The sequence below is a fragment of the Helianthus annuus genome, chromosome 12, assembly GCF_002127325.2.
Source record: "Helianthus annuus cultivar XRQ/B chromosome 12, HanXRQr2.0-SUNRISE, whole genome shotgun sequence".
NCBI lineage: Eukaryota > Viridiplantae > Streptophyta > Magnoliopsida > Asterales > Asteraceae > Helianthus > Helianthus annuus.
Window position 1 is genome coordinate 87932879 of NC_035444.2, and position 18121 is coordinate 87950999.

Sequence of the window (18121 nt, forward strand, 5' to 3'; positions counted from 1 at the left end):
CACCAGCTCGCGTAAGTTGCCATATAGTGGGACCTAAATGCGTCCTGTTACGTAGTAGGCGCCGTCTTCCTTCTGTTCTAACCGTTGCCTTGAGCCACGTAAAGTTTCAGCCCTGACGTTTTCTGGTTCCAATGCTTCTACCTGAGCATCTCGTATCTGTGCAGGAAGACCAGACTGAATAGTAAGCTGTAGTGCTCGCACGCGTCTAGGTAGAGTGTCTTTTCGACTGAGAGCGTCAGCCACAACGTTGGCTTCGCCTGGATGGTACTTGATGGCGCATTCGTAATCGTTAAGTATTTCAACCCATCGACGTTGACGCATGTTCAATTCCTTCTGCTTGAAGATATGCTCAAGACTCCTGTGCTCGATGTAAATAGTGCACTTGCTACTGTACAGGTAGTGTCGCCATATCTTAAGTGCAAAAACAACAGCTCTCAGCTCTAAATCGTGCGTAGTATAGTTTCGTTCATGAACCTTGAGTTGACGTGACTCATAGGCAATAACTTAATCCCGTTACATCCATACACAGCCAAGCCCCTGTATCGATGCGTCACAATAGACCACAAAATCGTTCGTGCCCTCTGGCAATGAGAGAATAGGTGCGCTGCATAGTCTATCCTTTAAGTGCTGAAAAGTTGTTTCCTGAGTATTACCCCAATGGTAAGTGACACCCTTCTGTGTCAGTAGTGTAAGTGGCTGAGCAATCTTTGAGAAATCCTTAATGAATCGTCTGTAATAACCCGCCAAACCCAAGAATTGGCGTATTTCCCTTGGTGTACGCGGTGCAGGCCAATTCCTGATCGAATCTACCTTGGATGGATCAACATGGATCCCATCCTTGTTTACCACGTGGCCTAGAAAGTGGACTTCACGAGGCCAGAAGTCGCATTTCGAAAGCTTGGCATACAACTGTTCTGTTTGAAGAAGCTTCAAAATAAGTGGTAGGTGTTGCTCGTGTTCCTCCCGACTCTTGGAATAGATCAGGGTGTCGTCGATGAATACAATCACAAACTTATCTAGGTAGGGTTTGCACACACTGTTCATAAGATCCATGAAGACTGCCGGTGTGTTTGTCAACCCGAATGGCATGACAAGAAACTCGTAGTGGCCGTAGCGAGTTCTAAATGTTGTCTTGGAGACGTCCTCATCCCGGACTCTCAGCTGATGGTAACCTAACCTCAGGTCTATCTTGGAGTAGTAGCTCGACCCTTGCAACTAGTCGAATAAGTCATCAATTCATGGAAGAGGATAGCGGTTCTTCACTGTCACCTTGTTCAATTCACGGTAGTCAATGCACATCCTGAAGGTACCGTCCTTCTTTTTCACGAATAATACTGGAGCTAGTTCAATCTGGAATTCGACCTGGCGATGAGGCGGTAGCCCAGGTAAATCCTCAGGAAGCACCTGAGGAAAATCGCGTACAACCGGGATATCCTCTAATCTCTTCTCTTTCGATGATGCGTCAGTAACAAGTGCCAAAATGGCAGTGTGGCCCTTTCACAAACACTTCTGGGCCTTCAAGAATGAGATGATGCCAACCATGGCACCACTCTTGTCGCCTTGTACTTCGAGAGGTTCTTTATCAGAACGGGGAACACGAACAACCTTCTCCTTGCACAAGATCTCTGCTTGCTGATGGGACAATCAATCCATACCAATGACGATGTCGGAACTACCCAAGGCTATGGAATTAGATCGATAGGGAAAGTCTGACCAGCGAGGATAAGATTACAACCCTGAACTATGTGTGTGGCCTCTAGACTTTTACCGTTAGCTAACTCTACGACATGTTTAGTGTTCAAAAGTGTGGGTGTACGTTTGAGCATTTGACTAACTTTCAAAGACATATAACTGGTATCCGCACCCGAATCTAATAATACAGTAACATAAAAGTCGTCGAGAGGAAACTTACCCATTATTACGTTAGGATAGTTCCTTGCGTCACCCTGACCAATCACGTACACGCGGCCCCGACGTCATTGTTTCCATTGTTTCCCCCAACGCTATCCCCATTGTCGTTCCTGTTTCCATGGTCGTGGTTCTGAGTCTGGTCCTGGTTTATTTGTGGAAAATGTCTCTTGTAGTGATCTTTAGCATCACATTGAAAACATCCACTAAAACTCTGTTATTGCTGCTGATTCTGTGGAGCTTGAGGCGGCTGTTGTTGTTCTTGGGTTACAGGACGTGAGCTTCGACAATCCTTAGCTTCATGACCTATCTTGAGACACCTCTGACAACGACCCTTGTTGCACTGACCGCTGTGGTGCCTATTGCATCTGTTGGACTTTGGATGATTTCCTTGATATCCACTCTGCCTGTGACTACCAGAAGACTGTTGACCGGGGCTCTGGTAGTCATCTGTCTTTCGCTGCTGAGCCAGAGACTGAACCGGAGTTAGTCCCTTGCTCAGGTTTCCATCCCACTTGCGTTTGTTGTCACTAGAAGCACATGTTGTAGCAGCTTTAACACGTTTCGGTAGTTTGTTTTGTTCTACAGCCTGGTCTGTGAGACGATGAGCAAGCCGAGTGACTTGCTGGATAGTTCCAAGATTAACTGCGGTCACATGGCTCTGAATTTCTGGCACCAGACCCTTGAGGTACAGCTCCTCGTATAAACCTCAATTTCAGACCCCGCCATCTGCAAGTTGAGGAACTCCACCTCTAGTTTGTGGATGTCTTCCCGACTGCAAAACTCTTCCTTAATTAGGTCCTTGAACTCGTTCCAGGGGGTGGCATTAGCAGCTGCCAGCCCTAACATTTGAACCTATGCTTCCCACCAGGTTAATGCAGCACCTTCGAGTGTTCCAGTAGCAAACTTTACTCTACGAGACTTAGGGCAATCACGCACCTCAAAGTCAGTTTCGAGCCTCTCGAACCAACGGAGGAGGCCTACAACTCTCTCAGTACCACTGAAGGTACTAGTTCGGCAATCCTTGAAATTTTTGAAGGTGCAAACAGGTGGCTGAGCGTGCTGACCTCCCGCTTGTGCGGCTGCAAGTGCCGCAGCAACTTGTTCGTTAATAAGAGCCGTCAACTGGGCTTGTGTCATGTTAATGCGTCCAGCCATGGTCTTCATAGCAAAGGTGACATACGTAAGGGAGGTTCGCAAACAGTGCGATAACAGAAGGGAGTAAGCACACATGTGTTTTCAAGCAATAGTGGTTATGTATTTCTAAGCATACCATGAGCAAAGTTCTATGTAATCTAGCAAGTAGGCAATGTAAACATGAATAGTAGTACCTAGTGTGTTGAGTCTTGCACGTGGAGCGAGGCGTCGTTGTGGATCATTGAGCACTGTACAGGTTATAGTCTGGTTTTAATAAAAACATTTTCCCCTATTAAAACCAAGTTCGCTATAACCAATGGCTCTGAGACCAATCTGTCACACCCCCAAAATCCACCCGCGGAGTATCACCGCTTGGAGGCGTGACATGACCAGGATCAAGCCACCAATCATATTAAACATATAAGTAAATCATAAAAGTTATTCATCAATACGAAAGGTGCTTTCAAAACCAAACATAATCAACTGTAGCAGAAGCAATAATGTAAATCCCAGCGTAAGTATTAAGTTGAAATGTCATAAAAGTGTTTAACATAACATCCACGATCCGTGCCCACAACGACCGTGCCTCCCGTGCAAGCTCCATGAATACCTATGGCCCTGCAAGGCATGTAACAGAAAGTCAACAACTAGTTGAGCGAGTTCACAGTAAGTAAGTTCGTTGCATAACTATGCGTTATTAACTAAGCTATTTGTACGTTCAATTAGTGGGGGATTCCCATGTGTGTGTTCAGTTAGTGGGGGCTTCCCATTTTGTATGTACTAGACTAAACCATGAGTGTTCTTCTTAACCCAAGAACAGGAGTACGTACGGAGTTTACGTAGGCTTTACGTAAGAGCCCTTCTTTACCCGAGGACAGTGGTACGCGTGGGGTTTATGTAGGTTTTACGTAAGTGTCCTTCCTAACCCGGAAGACAACAGCATGTGTGAGTTTACGTAGGTTTTACGTCAGTGTCCCTCGAAACCTGAGGACAGTGGTAAGTACTTGTTTACGTAGGTTTTATGTAAGTGCCATGCTTAACCCGAGGACGATGGTAGATAGCCTAGTAGCCGTGTAAGTAGGACTAATTGTTCAATCCCATTCCTTCAATCCCATTCCCTACCCACCGGGAATCCCATGCCTTGGTAAAAGTGTGAACTCACCTTAGTTTGCTCGGCAGATACACAGAAAAGTCAATCAAGCTATTTGGTGGTCAACCACGTCCTACCATGGTTACCATACAAGTAAGGCTTGTGTTCAAGTAGTGCACATATGTTTTCTACACATATTCCATCTAGTTGCATACAAGTATTAATCATGGCATGCACGTATAATCATGGCAGTTCAACCACAGCACAAGTTCAACAGTATCATCACGTAAACAAACAAAAGCCCAACAGTGCGGCCCAATTACTTGGGCCCGTAACAGTGTGCAAGTCCAGTAGTGTGCACGTATATATGGTCTCGAGTCGAGACTGGCGATCTCGAGTCGAGACAGTGGTCTCGAGTTATAGCCTCAACGTTCTCGAGTCGCAACTAAAGGTGGTCTCGAGTCGCAACTAAAGGTGGTCTCGAGTCATGCATGTACTAGTCGAGACTAGACGGTCTCGAGTCGCAACAGGACTCGCAACCATGGTCTCGAGTCATGCTGTTTGTGCTGTTGATGCATGGTCTCGAGTCATGCATGTACTTGTCGAGACTAGACGGTCTCGAGTCGCAACAGGACTCGCAACCATGGTCTCGAGTCATGCTGTTTGTGCTGTTGATGCATGGTCTCGAGTCGAGACTGTGGGTTCTCGACTCGCAACCATTGTCGAGATCAGAAGGTGTAACAAACTTCCATATTTGCAGCTCATAATTTCCGTAACAGTTGCTAACAGTTTTGGCAGTTTCAAACCGGATTAAACAACATTCAATTCAGAATCAAACATATTCGTCCAACCCTAATCATCATCTAATCAAGAACAATTAATCAAGATCATACGAACATACAACCGGATCATCCGACTAACAAACTCAAAGACTAACACGTAAAAGTCTGAATCATAACATCAGTTATTCGGATCAATCATGACAACAATACTACTAAACACTCATGCATATCTAAAACCCTAGTTTCAATCGGGTTTAACATTTCTAATAGTTTGCAAGTTCTCATTTTACCAAGCAGGATACAAACTAATATTATAACCATATGCATGTTCCTGTTTTTCATAACTTCATCAATCACCCTACTAGCATGGAATCCTAAATGTCATGTAATAGCATACATCAATGATCAAACAACCAAACCTTAACAAGACACTAACCGAAAGTAAGTGTCGGGGTGAGATAGAGTGATGAACTGCGATCCGAAGAAGATCCGAAGTAGGTTCTTGCCGTCGGTTCCGAGAGGGAGAGGGAGAGTAGAGAGGTTAGGGTTTTGTGTGTGTTTTCTTGAAATATGAGAAACTAATCCCTAAGGTGGGATATGTTTTCGTGCAAAATGGAAGTGGGCCGAACCCTTTACACGGATTGCCTCTTTGATTCGAAAACATGAAGTGTGGGCCGAGAGGAGTGTGAAATAAAAGCCCAAAGGCTTGTGTGTTTACATTATCTATATACATACATTTCACACAATCACATAATACCACCATAATAATATTTCATTTAGAATCACGTATCACAAAATCACATACCGCTCAAACAAGTTACATCGAAGCACACGAAAGGTTCTAAATTACGAGTTGTCACACAGTCGAAAGCACATTGTTCACAAAGGAAGTTGCAGGACATCTCCTAATCGTGCAGATCTACGTAGATGACATCATTTTTGGTTCGACAAACGACTAGTTGTGCAAAGAGTTCGAGAAGGTTATGAAGAAGAAGTTCGAAATGAGTTCGATGCGGGAGATGAAGTTCTTCCTCGGGCTGCAGGTGGAGCAGATGCCCGATGGAATCTTCATTCACCAAACTAAATATGTGAATGACGAGCTAGAAAAGTTTGATATGGCTCAGTGCAGTCAAGCAGCAACCCCCCTAGCACAGAATCATGGGATTTGTCCTGACGTGAGTGGAGTAAAGGTGGAGGAGACATTGTACCGGTCAATCATCGGATCCTTAATGTATCTCACTCCTTCCCGACCGGACATCATGTACCCAACATGTCTTTGCGCCAGATATCAGTCAAGCCCGAAGCAGTCACACCTGACAATTGTCAAAAGAATATTACGGTATTTGAAAGGCTGCCTAAGCATCGGCTTGTGGTATCCTCGATCGGGTGACTTCTCTCTAACAGGTTTTGCTGATTCTGACTTTGGAAGCTGCAAGCAGAATGCTAAGTCCACCACTGCTGGGTGTCAGTTCTTCGGAACTCGACTTGTTACCTGGCAGTGCAAGAAACAAACCTCTGTGGCGCTTTCTACTTATGAGGCTGAATACGTTTCAGCCTCCAGCTGTTGTTCTCAGATCCTTTGGATCCAACAGCAAATGCGCGACTTTGGTTTGCAATTCTTGGATACACCGATATTCGTGGACAATGAAGCAGCTATAAATATAACTAAAAATCCGGTTCACCATTCTAAAACGAAACATATAGAGATCCGTCATCACTTCATCCGTGATTGTCACGGGAAGAAGTTAATTTGGATTGAACATATACACACTGATGATCAGAAGGCTGATTTCTACACGAAACCATTTGATAAAAAGAGATTTTATTATCTTTTAAAATTGAATGGGATGAAAAATCTGCGTTCTGGGAGGTTTGAAGAATGTGAAGCCGAGGAGGGCGGCGATCTGATGTGAACTACGTCGTGTTGTCAATTTTCTGTACAGTTTGTTTTTTCTGCTTTTCGATAAAAACAAAAACACAAAAATATGTTTTTATTTTTAGGGGGAGAAAGTTTGCAGAAAAATACAAAAAAAAAAAACATGATAAAATTTCAAAAGCCAAAAACAATAGAAAATTAAAAAAAAAAAATCCAAAAACATTAGAAAAACTGAAAAAGAGTTTGTGTATAATAGGGGAAATGATAGTGCATCAGCTAGACAGACACAGTACGCTAAAGAAATGTAATGTTTAATATGCGTTAAGCAGTCTTGCTGATGATGTGCCGATAGGTTTTTACAAAATTAGTAGATTTGTTTGGGATACAAACATAAAAATTACTTGCTTTTACGTGGGGAACATCTCCAGGATATATAGGTAACCCCCGAAATCTTGTTTGAAAGGTCACTCTTTCTGAGATACTAGGTCTTTATACTTAGTGATATCTGGGGTATTATCTCGGGACTTCTGCTGAATGGAAATTCTGACCTAGTTCCCGTATAATACTTTACGCAAAGCTTTACTCGTAAAGCCTCTCCTCAGCATAAAAAATGATAACACATTGCAAAATGTTAATCATGTGTTGTTGTAAAAAAGATTCCCTAAAGGGAACACACCAAAAGTCGAGTCATCATCTCTCTGCTGAACGGAAGTTCTGACCTGAGCTCTCACGGCCTCACATTCACCCCAATACGGATATCATCTACATATACTCTCCTGTAAGACTGAATATTGGGATCTGGATACGGGAGTATATACTGAGGTGGGACACATGTAAAAGTTTAAGATCTTAAAACACTAAATCCGTATCCCGAACAGATTGAAAGTTGTGTGAAAATTTAAGTGGATTAGTATATCGACAATCTAAGCGAACTATTTAAAGCTGAGTATGAAATATAAGCTTAATGGTACTTGTATCTTATCGGAAACTGATATGATCCCCTAACACGCTCACAAAAATATTGTGTGTATAGATTTCTGCTTATCACATTCTAAAATCCAAAAAGATTTTATTTTTCATCTTATTTTCGACAATGGACGTTGGGGATTAGATGATCAAAGTCTTGTGCAGAACATATCTGATTCATGAGGTTTGGGTAAGCAGGAGATTCTGAAAAGTGACTGGTACATGTTTGAAAGTTTGAAAAGTTCAAAAGTTCATTAATTTGAACTAATTTCAGTTTCAGAAAGTCAGCATACTTCATAAACTGGTCAACCAAGGTCATTAATTTGGACTTGGTAGGCTGAACAGTTGACCAAGGTCATTAACTTGGACTTGGTTAACTGGGTGTGTCGGTAAAAAATCAGAAAAAGTCAAAAAGTTAAAATTTTGAAAAGGTTGAATCTGATTCCGCTTGAAATCAATGTTTTCACCATTTGTTGCTAATTCCGCTTGAAAAGGCATTATGGTGATTCCGCTTGAAAGCTTCCATGACCATTTCAAGCGAAATCAGATGGCCTATAAATAGCCATCTGATTCCGCTTCAAACCATTATTCTGTTTCCGCTTCAAGTGTTTCTGCTCTAGGCGATTCAAGCGAAACCTCAAACTTGTCGTTTTTTAGCCGATACTCTGCCGATTTGTTGTTTGAGTTCGTGTTTTAGTTGGCAAATTCAACTATAAACATGGGAAAGGTAGGATTAAGACCCAATTTGAACCAGATCTTGTGTATTTTTTGTGTGTCGGTCATGAACTGAATGCGAAACATAGATTTAGGGTTTAAAAGTTGATAAAAATGAATGAAAAACATGTGTGTGTTGTCGGAATTATTTGTAGATCATGTTTAGGGATTTGATTGTATCAGATCTAGGGTTTGTGCATATTAGACGATGAACAAGTTTGAACAGACTTAGATTTAATGGATTCTGTGGGTTAAAATGAAATTAAAATACAAGCCCATGGTCAGAATTCACTGATAAACAATCCAACATGTCCAATTTCATCATCAGTAGTGTTTTGAATGTTTAATCATAATTCCGCTTGAGTTCTGTAATTCCGCTTGAAACAGATGTTTCATGATTTCGCTTTAAAGTGGCCTTATATGATTCCGCTTCAATGAGCATGTTGTTTCACTTCAAATTGTTTCATGTGATTCCGCTTGGAATGTTATTGCATTTCATGTGATTTCGCATGAAAGTTTTTAGTGATGAAATTTGACAAAATGTTTGATTAATTTGTTGTGTGTTGTGTTGCAGGCTTCGAATGTGATCTTTGATCCATTGCACAACAGTTGTTGTGATTTTGACGAGGAAAAGAATACAAAGTTGTCTGAGTTCAGTAGCATTCTTGAGTTTATGAGGAGAGTGCCAATTCAGAAAGCGTTGACGGATCAACATTTGGTGTATAAATCACATGTGAAACGTTTTTGGAAGCACGCAACTTATGACGAAGCAAACAAAGTGATCAATTCAGTTGTTAAGCAGTATGATGAGAAGAAATCGATTGTTATTTCAGAGGCGCTTATCCGTGAAGTAGTGAATTTCCCTGATGATGCAAACTAACCAACAAAATTCCCTGAAAGGATGGTCAAAGGGTGTATGCTACGAATGGGTTATGATGGTGCATTGAACAACGCAAATTATTTAAAGTCAAAGTTTCGAAAGCCATACAAGTTCATTGTTCATTCAGTACTGCAGGCTCCAAGCCATTGCAAAGGAGGATATGATGCCATGAGGGATTATCAGATGAATATGGTTATAGCTCTGGTTTTGAACAAGAAGTACAATTTTTCTCACATCGTGTTTCATTACATGGCCGAGAACATTACATCAAAGAGCAGGACTTGGATTTATCCAAGATTTGTTCAAATGCTGATAGATCATGCTTATCTTAACATTGAAAGAGATGTAAACAATGATTTGTTGGTATTATCTCACATGAGTAACAATTCGTTGAAACACCTAGCCATATATCACCCAAATCATCCTGAGCCGAAGAAGATAGCTGATTTTTTCGGATTCATTAAGGATAAAGACTATGTTGATCCAGATCCAGTGAATCACCAAAACTGGAGGAATGAAGAGGAGATGAAAGAAGCTGGTTATGCTGATGAATTAAAAGCTCTTGAAGAATTCAAAAGTACTCGTAATGATTGGTTTGTGAAAGAACAGAGGAAGAGAGGCAAGAAAGCTACTCCCAAAGCACAAAAGGGAGAGGGTTCGTCTTCACAGCCCAAGAAATGTCAAAAGAAAGTTGCTAAGACTTTACTTATTGATGAACCTAATGTGGAAGAACTAGTACCAGAAGCAGAGGTTGAAGCAAAACCTGATGTTGAAGCTGAAGCTGAAACTGAAGCTGAAGCTAATATTGAAGTTGATGTTCGTCTTTCGCCTAATTCTCAGGGTTTGCTGAAGAAACTTAAGGCGTTTAATGCTAAGAAAGATAAAGCAGCTGTTGATGCTCAGAAAGAAAAAGCTGTTGATGATGAAGAAGGTGATAATGTGAACAAAAGTATAACTAGTTCTTCTAGTTCTTCTGAAGATGAGATTGATGAGACAGAACGTTTGGAAAGAATTCAAGAAGAGACTGCTAAAGAGAAGCAGTTGAGAAAGAGAAAAAGACAGGAGAAGGATGATGTTGCATATGTTCCATCTCCTGAACGTGAATCTGGATCTCAAACGCCTCCTTCAGGTGGAAGAAAGAAAGCGGGTGCTAGAAAGAGGATTGTTTCTCCAAAGATAAAAAAAGGTTACTCCAAAGATTAAAAAGCCAACGAAGATCGTGTTGAAGAAGAAACCTTCCCAAGAACCAAGTAAACCACCATCACCACCACCTGAACCTATACCACATCAATCACTTATACATTCACCACTTCACCAATCACCCCTAAACAACCTACACCACCAAGACAACCCTCACCATTACATCTCTCACCACCTCATTCACCACAACAAATTCATACTATTACACCACCACAACAACAACATACTTTACTTACATCACAACCAATATTCCAAACACCACCATCTTCACAACCTATTATTCAAACAACACCGGGTTCTTCGGGGTACAAAGGTTTTCCAACCGTTCCTCCAAACTTGAGTATGAGTCTTGATGAGATTGGAGATTTTGATTTTACGAGTAATGTTCAAGTGAAGAATGTAGAGAGTAAGGTTGATGTTGTTGCAGCTGAAAGCAAAAGAGTGGTTGATCGTGAGAAGATTCTTGAAATGCGTGTAAAGAAGTTAGAGTCTGAAAACAAGTCATTGCTGAAGAAAATAGATGCAGATCAGACAGAGATTGATATTTTGAAGGTGAGAGTGGCAGAATTGGAAGAAGAAAAGACACGCAGAGATGAGCAAAACAAGTACTTTGAGCTGAAGAACAAAGAACTTGAAGCTACCAAGGCGTTGAAAGAACATGAATTTTATATGATGAACAAAGTGATAGAGAGTATGTTCGGAAAGTCAATAGAGCAAAGGCTTGAGGAAATTCAAGTAGAGGAACTAAGGGCTAAACGTCAAGCAGAGATAGATGCTCAGTTGAGAGATAAGGGCAACGGTGCTGAAGGCAGTGTTGCAGTATCTGAAAGATCGATTGTTCCATCGGTAGTTGTTGAAAATCCTATTCCTATATCTTCTGTGTTAGCTATCTTTGAAGAAGATGTATCACTTGAAGATATTGCTGGGAATGACGATGAAGAAGATGATGAGGAGGATAATGATGAAGAGGATGACATTGAAGAGGGTGATGACGAAGAGGATGATGATGATGATGAAAAAGTGTTTTCTGCGAGTAGTCATAGTTCTGATAATGACAATGATGATGATGACGATCAAGGAGGTACAGGTGTTACTACTATTGAAGCTTCAAATGAAACGAATGTTGATGATTACATGAATGATGATGTGAATGAAGTTTCAGAGGGAGCTGATGGAGAGGGGGAGCATGTAGATGATCAGAATGTTGATCAAGTTGAAAAGTTAATTCTTCGAATAGAGCCTCATGTTGAAGAAGGTGAATTCAGGCATACTTACACGTTGAATGAAATGCTGAAGATGTCCAATGTAAATGAAGACGAATTCACATTTGATTTTGAAGAAGAACTGAATGCATTCGATATCAACCATCAACCAGAGTATGAATACAAGTATGGTGAGGATGCAGATGTTTATGATAGGGTTGAGGTTGAAGATTGCTCTGATGAAGAGGGTGTTTCTGATGGAGTTCTTTAGTGAAGAAAACAGGGATGAACTGAGGAGGAAAGTCGCTGAGATACTGAAAGATAAGAATTTCGATGGTACTCCGAAAGATCTTCAGAAAGAAGAATGAAAGAAATGGTTTAAGAAAAGCAACGAAAGAAAATTCTAGCGTCCATTGAAGTTTTATCAAAGAGATAGAAGTATTTCACTAGGGGATATCATTAGCTGGGGTTTTCTGCCTCAAGTTAATGCTTATGCTATCTGAAGAGAGTGTGGAGTACAGTACTTTGAACGCTTGCATGATATTATCTCCCTACCGTGGTGGGATGTAGAAGAGTTATCGAAAGTAAGAACCTTAGGGTATCCTGTGAGAAAGAATGATGTAGCTATGTGGGGTTACATAAAGTTCGATTCATTGAAGAATTTCAGACACTGAAAGCCTCATTACCCAAAGAGAGTTCAAATGGTAGATCCAGTGACAGGAATTGAAGAGACGATCTTGAATGTGAAAAAGCCGAAAGCGATGAAAAACGTACCAGTGCCAAAAATGGAACAAGAATTTTATAAAGGTTTTATGGGCTGGGTGTATAGTTGTATATCGACAGAGGCGGTGATAACTTACAGAGCTGGGAAGTAGATCAGAGAGATATTTGTCTACGACCCGATGTGGTTGGTAAATTGTTCAGCAAAAGATATAGAGTGTTTATTTGTGAACAAGATCCGCTTCCAATCTGAAGATAGAGAACACGCGATGTAGTTCCTGAAAGTCGTAACTATTTGCTTTCAGAAAGGCATAAATTCTTAAAGTAAATGGAATTCAAAATGGTGGTCGCTTGAAGAAAAAGAAAAGAAGAAAGCTGAAAAGGAAAGAACGAAGTTGGAAGAGAACAATGGAAAATGGATGAAGATGCAAGTTGAAGAAGCTAAGAAAGCAAAGAAAGAAAATGAAAGGCTGAGGAACTTGCTGAGGAAAAAGCCAAAGCCAAGAGAAGAAAGTTTTAAGTCGATATGAAGAGCTGAAGACCTGAAGACCAAGACTGAAGACTCCGGCTGTATACAAGGGGGAGTTTGTTAGTACAAGATGTCTAAAGCCTATGTCTTAAGTCTAGGGTCTAAATATGTCAAGTATGTATAGTGTAGGGGCTGAAATGTAAATTTTATGTCTTAATGTAGTGATTGCGCTTGAAATGACACTTTGTCATTTCAAGCAAAATCAGATGGAAGTGATTCCGCTTGAAATGTCAAGGTGTCATTTCAAGCGAAATCTCAGTAGTATATATATGTGTTTGTGTTTCTCATTTTGGCACGGAATCATGAAGTTGTAACCGAACTGCTGCCGGATTTCCAAGTGAATTTTAATGAGAAACAAGTGTTAAAAGTGATATTATGTCTATTTCTACTCAATTCTCTCTGATTCAACATTGTTTGTTTGTTTCCGCCACTCAAACAATGGTATATTGACTTTGATTGACTCTCTAGATCGTCAAATCGGTCCTACAAAATCTTCGAGAGGAGTTTCCTCCTTCTCGATGTTGTCAATCGGCCCTCCTAAATAATGCTTTAAATGGTGGCCATTCACTTTCCACGACACATCACTAGCTTCATTGTATAACTCAATCTCACCATGCGGAAACAATTCTTTCACAACATACGGTCCTGTCCACTTCGACTTCAACTTTCCGGGAAACAATTTAAACTGCGAATTGTAGAGAAGCACTTTATCACCAACTTTGAATTCCTTCAACCCTTTAACCTTCTGATCATGCAATGCCTTCGTTTTCTCCTTGATACTCCAAGAACGCTCATACGCCGCATCTTTAAGGGCTTCTAATTCATGGATTTGGAAATATCTTCTCCTAGCTGCGGGAGTAAGATTTAAATTAACGGTTTTAAGAGCCCAATACGCTCGGTGCTCTAATCCTACCGGGAGATGGCAAGCCTTTCCATATACGATCATAAACGGTGTAGTCCCTAAAGGTGTTTTGTAGGCGGTACGGAATGCCTACAAAGCATCGTCAAGTTTGTCCGACTAATCTTTACGACTTTTCCCTTCCGTTTTCTCAAGAATTTTCTTCACTCCCCTATTCTCATTTTCTACTTGACCGTTTGTTTGTGGATGATACACGGTAGACAAACGGTGAGTGACCCCATATCTCTCTAATGCTTTCTCCATCACGGAATTACAAAAGTATGCTCCTCCAACACTAATAAGGGCTTTAGGAGTACCAAATCGCGTGAACAACTTTTTTAAGAATCTCACCACCACTCGAGCGTCGTTAGTAGGTAAAGCTTGAGCTTCCACCCACTTTGAAACGTAGTCGATCGCCACAAGGATGTACCTATTCCCACTCGAAGGAGGGAAAGGTCCCATGAAGTCAATGCCCTATATGTCACAGCCCCAAAATCCACCCGGGGAGTATCACCGCTTGGAGGCGTAACTGACCAGGATCAAGCCACCAATCATATTGAACATTATAAGTATTAAGTAAAAGTCATTCATCAATACGAAAGGTGTTCAAAAACCCAAAACATAATCAAGTGTGTAGCGGAAGCATAAATGTAAAAACCAACTTAAGTAATAAGTTTGAAATGTCATAAATGTTTAACAAAGCATCCACGATCCATGTCCACAACGACCGCGCCTCCCAGTACAAGCTCCATGTGTACCTATTGACCTGCCAGGCACGTAACAACGAGTCAACAACAAAGTTGAGCGAGTTCACAGTTGATTGTTTCGTTATAGCATTCATTTCGTAAACCGCATGTTTGTTTAGTAAACCATGTATCGTATATACTTGTATCGCGGCCCTCCAGGCATGCTTACGAAGATTACTGGGAGTTTCCCATGTATTCTAGACTAGTTATATTTGTGTTGCGGCCCTCCAGGCATGTGTGCGAAGTTTAGTATTTGTATCGCGGCCATTACAGGCATGTGTGCGAAGATTAGTCGGGACTTCCCATGTATTACTAGTCTAGCAGTATCTATAAGTGACCTTCCCCTAACGAGGTCAGTGGTACATAATTCCAGTAACAATGTAAGTACAAGTGATCATTCAATCCCATTCCCAACCCCCGGGAATCCCATGCCTTGGTAAGAGTGTGAACTCACCTTGGTTTGCTTGGTATGCTAAGGTATGTGCTCACAAACAATCAGTCAAGTCCTAAAGTATGCACGTGTACATAATCAGTTTATGTTCACTAAGTTCACGTATAAGCAAAATCATAGTGGTTATTAAATTAATGATCACCAAGTAGCACAAAGCACGCCTTCAAGCTCATACAAGTTATGCGTATCACTTAACGGCAATTAATTAATCCAGTTAACCCTTAACAGAAAGAAATCAAGTTACTGTGCAGATTACCCATTCGGCGAAACACCCCCTGTTTCGCCGTGCACCCTCTCCGACGAAACACTTCTGTTTCGTCAAGGTTGTTTCGTCGTAATTGGTCTCAGCGAAACACTTTTGATTCGTCATGAATGATTACGGTGAAACACCTCTTGTTTCGTCGTATATAACCTCGCCCCCCCCCCCCCCCCCCGTTTCGCCGTGAGTTCCGTTTCGTGAACAAAGTCAGTTACGTCGATTAAACAGTCAATCACAGAAAACCCTAACAACCGTCAACATCATACAGAGATTATACAGTCATCATCATACAACAAACATCATAGAGAAATCATACAGTATTCATTCAATCGCAACAGGACCACACATGTTAATCTTAAACAGTCTATTCATGTGATAATCAAGTTCAAAGATTTACAATATTAATCAGCCTTTGACATTGAACAATACCCCAAACAAATTAACAGCAGGAATCCTATGTGCTACAGATTCAACCTTTATATCATTATCATCCGAACCGTGTTTAACAGTTTCATTATGGTTCATAATGATCATCATCACAATCAACCGGGAATTCAAACGTAAGGTCAAGAATCATGTTTTCGATTAATAACTAACAAAGATAACAATCTAATGATCATGCAAGGGTTAAACGCTAACCGTAAAAGATGGAACAATACTCGATTGATCTAGGGGGCTTCAAGGATTCAAGGTTACCGTCGCACAGAGAGTTCTAGGGTTTTATGATTGCCAAACGTGTGACGAATGAACAGAATACTGGATAAATATTTCGTGTAACGAGTTGGGCCCTTACTGGGCTTCGGCGAAACTGGGCTCGGAGAAACACTTCCGTTTCGTCAAGATTGGAATGACGAAACAGACTCCTGTTTCGTCGGGTTTGGTCATGGCGAAGCACTTTTTTCGTCGGTTCCTTTCATGTGCTAAACAGTTTAAGTTTTCTAAACAAGTCTCATGTTATATCAACAAACATAAATGCATGTAATAATCACAATACGTTTTATCGTATCAAATGTGTATAGTTACAAAGCAAACAAGTCGTATAAGTAAACAATTAAACAGTTAAAGCGCAATAAATGCGAAAGTGGAATCTCGGAAACTCGCGTTGTCACATTATCCCCAACTTGAAAGAAATTTCGTCCCGAAATTTAGCACGCGGTTACTGAGGAAGCTAGTTGTGTTGCATAGTTTATTGGTTATCCTAGTGTGTCACATCATCCCCCCGTTGATTTGGAATTTCGTCCCGAAATTCTGTAGTAGCTTCAGCCTCAGTAGTAGTTGCATTGTTCTGGAATTACTGGGGATATTTGAGTTCCATTTGGTCTTCTCGTTCCCAAGTATACTCTGGGCCACGACGGGAGTTCCAACGAACTCGAACAAGAGGTATTATGGTGTTCTTGAGGACCTTAACATCCCGGTCCGTGATTTCGACTGGTTCTTCGACGAAATGTAACTGTTCGTCGATGGTGAGTTCTTTCAAAGGAACTATGAGGGTCTCATCTGACAGACACTTCTTCAGATTCGACACGTGGAAAACGTTGTGAACTTCACCGAGTTCTGCTGGTAAGTTCGGTTTGTAGGCCACTTTGCCTATTCTTTCTATGATTTCGAATGGTCCGATGTAACGTGGATTGAGTTTGCCTCGTTTGCCAAAACGAACTACGCCCTTCCAGGGCGAGACTTTGAGTAGCACTCGATCCCCAAACTGGAACTCGAGCGGTTTCCTGCGCTTATCAGCGTAACTTTTCTGACGGTCACGAGCTGCCGACATGCGTTGTCGTATCTGTGCAATCCTTTCAGTAGCATCAACTACAAGTTCTGGACCTGTGATTTGACTTTCGCCCACCTCTGCCCAACAGAGAGGTGATCGGCATTTACGCCCGTATACTGCCTCAAATGGAGCGGCTTGAATGCTGGTGTGGTAAGTGTTATTGTACGAAAACTCCACTAAAGGGAGGTGTTTTTCCCAGCTGTTGCCGAAATCGATAACACATGCCCGAAGCAAGTCTTCTAGAGTCTGGATAGTGCGCTCAGACTGCCCATCTGTCTGAGGGTGATAAGTTGTGCTCACGTCTAACCGAGAGCCAAACGACTTGTGCATTGCTTGCCACAGTTCCGACGTAAAACGTGCATCACGATCAGAGATAATAGAGATCGGCACCCCGTGCCTTGAGACAACTTCCTTGAGATATACGTCTGCTAGAGTGGAGAACTTATCCATTTCCTTAATAGCCAGGAAGTGTGCAGACTTCGTGAGTCGATCCACGATCACCCAAATAGTATCGTTTCCACGCCGGGATCTAGGTAGGCCAGTAACAAAATCCATGGATACTTCCTCCCATTCCCATTGTGGTATCTTGGGTTGCTGAAGTAGGCCCGATGGTTTCTGATATTCTGTCTTGACTCTCGTACAAGTCAAACATTTGCCGACGTAAGTTTCTATGTGGGCCTTCATGCTAGGCCACCAATACGTAGTTCTGAGATCGTGGTACATCTTATCTGAACCAGGATGTACTGAGTAGCGAGACTTATGTGCTTCATCCATTACAAGCTCGTGTAAGTTGCCAAAAAGTGGGACCCAGATGCGTCCTTCTACATAGTAGGCGCCATCTTCCCTTTGTTCTAACCGTTGCCTTGAGCCGCGTAGGGCTTCAGCCCTGACGTTTTCTGGTTTCAATGCTTCTACCTGAGCATCTCATATCTGTGCCGGAAGACTAGACTGAATAGTAAGTTGTAGTGCTCGTACGCGTCTAGGTGTAGTATCTT

At 41.6% G+C, this 18121-nt stretch overlaps 1 protein-coding gene across 1 annotated transcript; it reads right to left on the reverse strand.

Annotated features, from left to right (window-relative positions):
* Positions 1–13476: 13476 nt before the first annotated feature.
* Positions 13477–13950, reverse strand: LOC110893132. Its single transcript, XM_022140251.1, has one exon. The coding sequence runs from the start codon at positions 13948–13950 to the stop codon at positions 13477–13479; it is 474 nt and encodes a 157-aa protein (XP_021995943.1).
* Between the last annotated feature and the right edge of the window lie 4171 nt (positions 13951–18121).

What these genes read in the sequence shown, in the direction of transcription:
- LOC110893132 (XM_022140251.1), bottom strand. Translation starts at nt 13,950, where the DNA reads ATGATCGTATATGGAAAGGCTTGCCATCTCCCGGTAGGATTAGAGCAC.